Raw genomic sequence first — 2414 nt, forward strand, 5'->3', positions numbered from 1 at the left:
TATAAAGAGAGAAAAGAGGAAGAGCGGAAGAATGGAAGGAGGAGAGACACGGGGGAAGGAGGAAAGGACACAGGGGGAAAGAGGAAAGGACACAAGGAGAGGACACATGGGGAAGGAGGAGAGGACACGAGGAGAGGACACAGGGGGAAGGAGGAGAGGACACAGGGGGAAGGAGGAGAGACACGGGGGGAAGGAGGGGAGGACACGAGGAGAGGACACAGGGGAAGGAGGAGAGGACACAAGGGGAAGGAGGAGAGGACACAGGGGGAAGGAGGAGAGACACGGGGGGAAGGAGGGGAGGACACAAGGAGAGGACACATGGGGAAGGAGGAGAGGACACGAGGAGAGGACACAGGGGAAGGAGGAGAGGACACAGGGGGAAGGAGGAGAGACACGGGGGGAAGGAGGGGAGGACACGAGGAGAGGACACAGGGGGAAGGAGGAGAGGACACAAGGGGAAGGAGGAGAGGACACAGGGGGAAGGAGGAGAAGAAACAGGGGAAGGAGGAGAGGACACGGGGGGAAGGAGGAGAGGACACAGGGGGAAGGAGGAGAGGACACAGGGGGAAGGAGGAGAGGACACGGGGGAAGGAGGAGAGGACACAGGGGAAGGAGGAGAGGACACAGGGGGAAGGAGGAGAGGACACAGGGGAAGGAGGAGAGGACACAGGGGAAGGAGGAGAGGACACAGGGGAAGAGGAGAGGACACAGGGGAAGGAGGAGAGGATAGGGGGAAGGTTTTCTGGGACGTCTTCCACTCCAGTTTAAAGCAGCCTCCCAGTGGCGTCCTGAGCTGGTGGTGTTAACGCCTGCTGTGTTTCCTCCTGCCAGCTACTGGACGACTTCCACTCCTGTGCCACGACGGCGCTGGCCGACTGCAGGAGGGGGCGACGGACCTGTGGGAGAAGCTGAAGAAGGAATCCCGCACTCTGGATTTCCGTGGGAGTTTGTTTGAACTCTGTGGCGGCGGCAACGGAGCCCCCCCCTCCTCCGACGCCCGGGGCCTGGCCTGGCTGCTCACCGCGCTGCCCACCCTACTGACTTGGCTGGCGTTCTAACAGACACCAGGAACACATCTAAACACAAGGGAAAAGAAGAAAAACAGAAAAAACCCAAATAAAAAAAGAGAATAGAGAAAGAGTGACAGCTGCTCAGACACGACTTCCTGGACTGAGTTCGATTCCATCTCCAGAACACTGCGCCCCATACGGATTTTAATTATTGCATCACTCCACGGCGGGGGACACTTCCTGGGGACATCTGCAGGTCGTCCTCCAGGAGCTCCGTCCAATCACACGCTGACCCCACCCGGGCGACCACATGAAATATTCAACAAGCCGTTGAACGATGACAGTGATGAAAATCTGATGGATTCTCGGCCACTTACAATCGTGGAATACACAGTATTAAAGTCAACCATGAATTATTGATGTTTAGTGGGCTCGGCCTAGACGCCACCATGTGACTGCAGGGTGCTGACACAGTGTCGGCTGTATATTAGGTTCCCTCAGAGCCGGGGGGGGCATCTTCACGTGCACGCCAGGCCAAGCTTAACGCCATCAAATCAATAAGACAAGCCAAGGCCTAGAGTCCATTCCAGAGCGTCCCCTCATTTCCATCACGGACAGTTTCTCCTTTTGTATTGCAGCGACCCTGTGGCGCTGCGGGTCGACGGACTGGATGCTCGATGCCGATGTCATGTTTGTCTTCTCTGTTGTGCTCACACAAGCTTCTTTTCCTCATGGAGACTTTTAACAGCAACTGGAACTTGTTTGTGTGGAGTGGTCCCAGTCGGCGGTCCAGTCAGTTTCCACTAGTCCAGGTGAACGGGTCAATCTGTGGCACTGACCAGAGCGGCAGCGGCCTGCAGTTCACTGTGAGCCTGCAGGGGGCATGTTTTTCAACATATAGTGTTTTAAACTTGGTTGTTGAGACGGCTACAACCAAAGCCAGCTGAGGAAATGTTGCTCAGCCACTTCCTGATGTGGCGGCGGCAGCGTTTGCTCAGTGGTTAGGGTTAGCTCCGAGTCGTGACCACGGAGAGTTCAACGCCGGCTGCTCGGCCACTGAGGATCTGACGCTTCAGCTCGATTCAGGAGATGAGCACAAACGGAACGCTTGATTATCACCGGTGATGGAAAATATTGTGTTTTTCACTAGAGATTAAAAAGTATTTACCCCCCCCCCCCCCCCCCACTTACCCAACTAATTTTGCTTGATTAAAAAGATTAGCATTAGCCTCAGTTAAGCTAACGTTTTGGTTTACAATTCAAGTCAAGGCAGCTGAAACCTGGGTAGCTAACTATCAGTTTGTCTAACAGCTCAAACCAACGATTGAGATTAGCCGTTGGTTTGAGTTAGCAGCAGAAATGAATTGTGGGAAGTTAGCTTCGGTTCAGGTGGGTTAGCTAAAG

General features: G+C 54.7%; 1 protein-coding gene across 1 annotated transcript in view; it reads left to right on the plus strand.

The window, feature by feature from the left end:
• Window positions 1-1052, plus strand: part of nrn1a (neuritin 1a) — a gene marked incomplete in the record, with an annotated part of 3734 nt that extends 2682 nt beyond the window's left edge. Inside the window, 1 exon segment of the mRNA XM_062379203.1 lies at window positions 839-1052. Coding sequence (XP_062235187.1) covers window positions 839-912 — 74 coding nt within the window.
• Window positions 1053-2414: the final 1362 nt, after the last annotated feature.

This window comes from Platichthys flesus, chromosome 21 (genome assembly GCF_949316205.1).
Source record: "Platichthys flesus chromosome 21, fPlaFle2.1, whole genome shotgun sequence".
In the NCBI taxonomy this organism is placed as follows: domain Eukaryota; kingdom Metazoa; phylum Chordata; class Actinopteri; order Pleuronectiformes; family Pleuronectidae; genus Platichthys; species Platichthys flesus.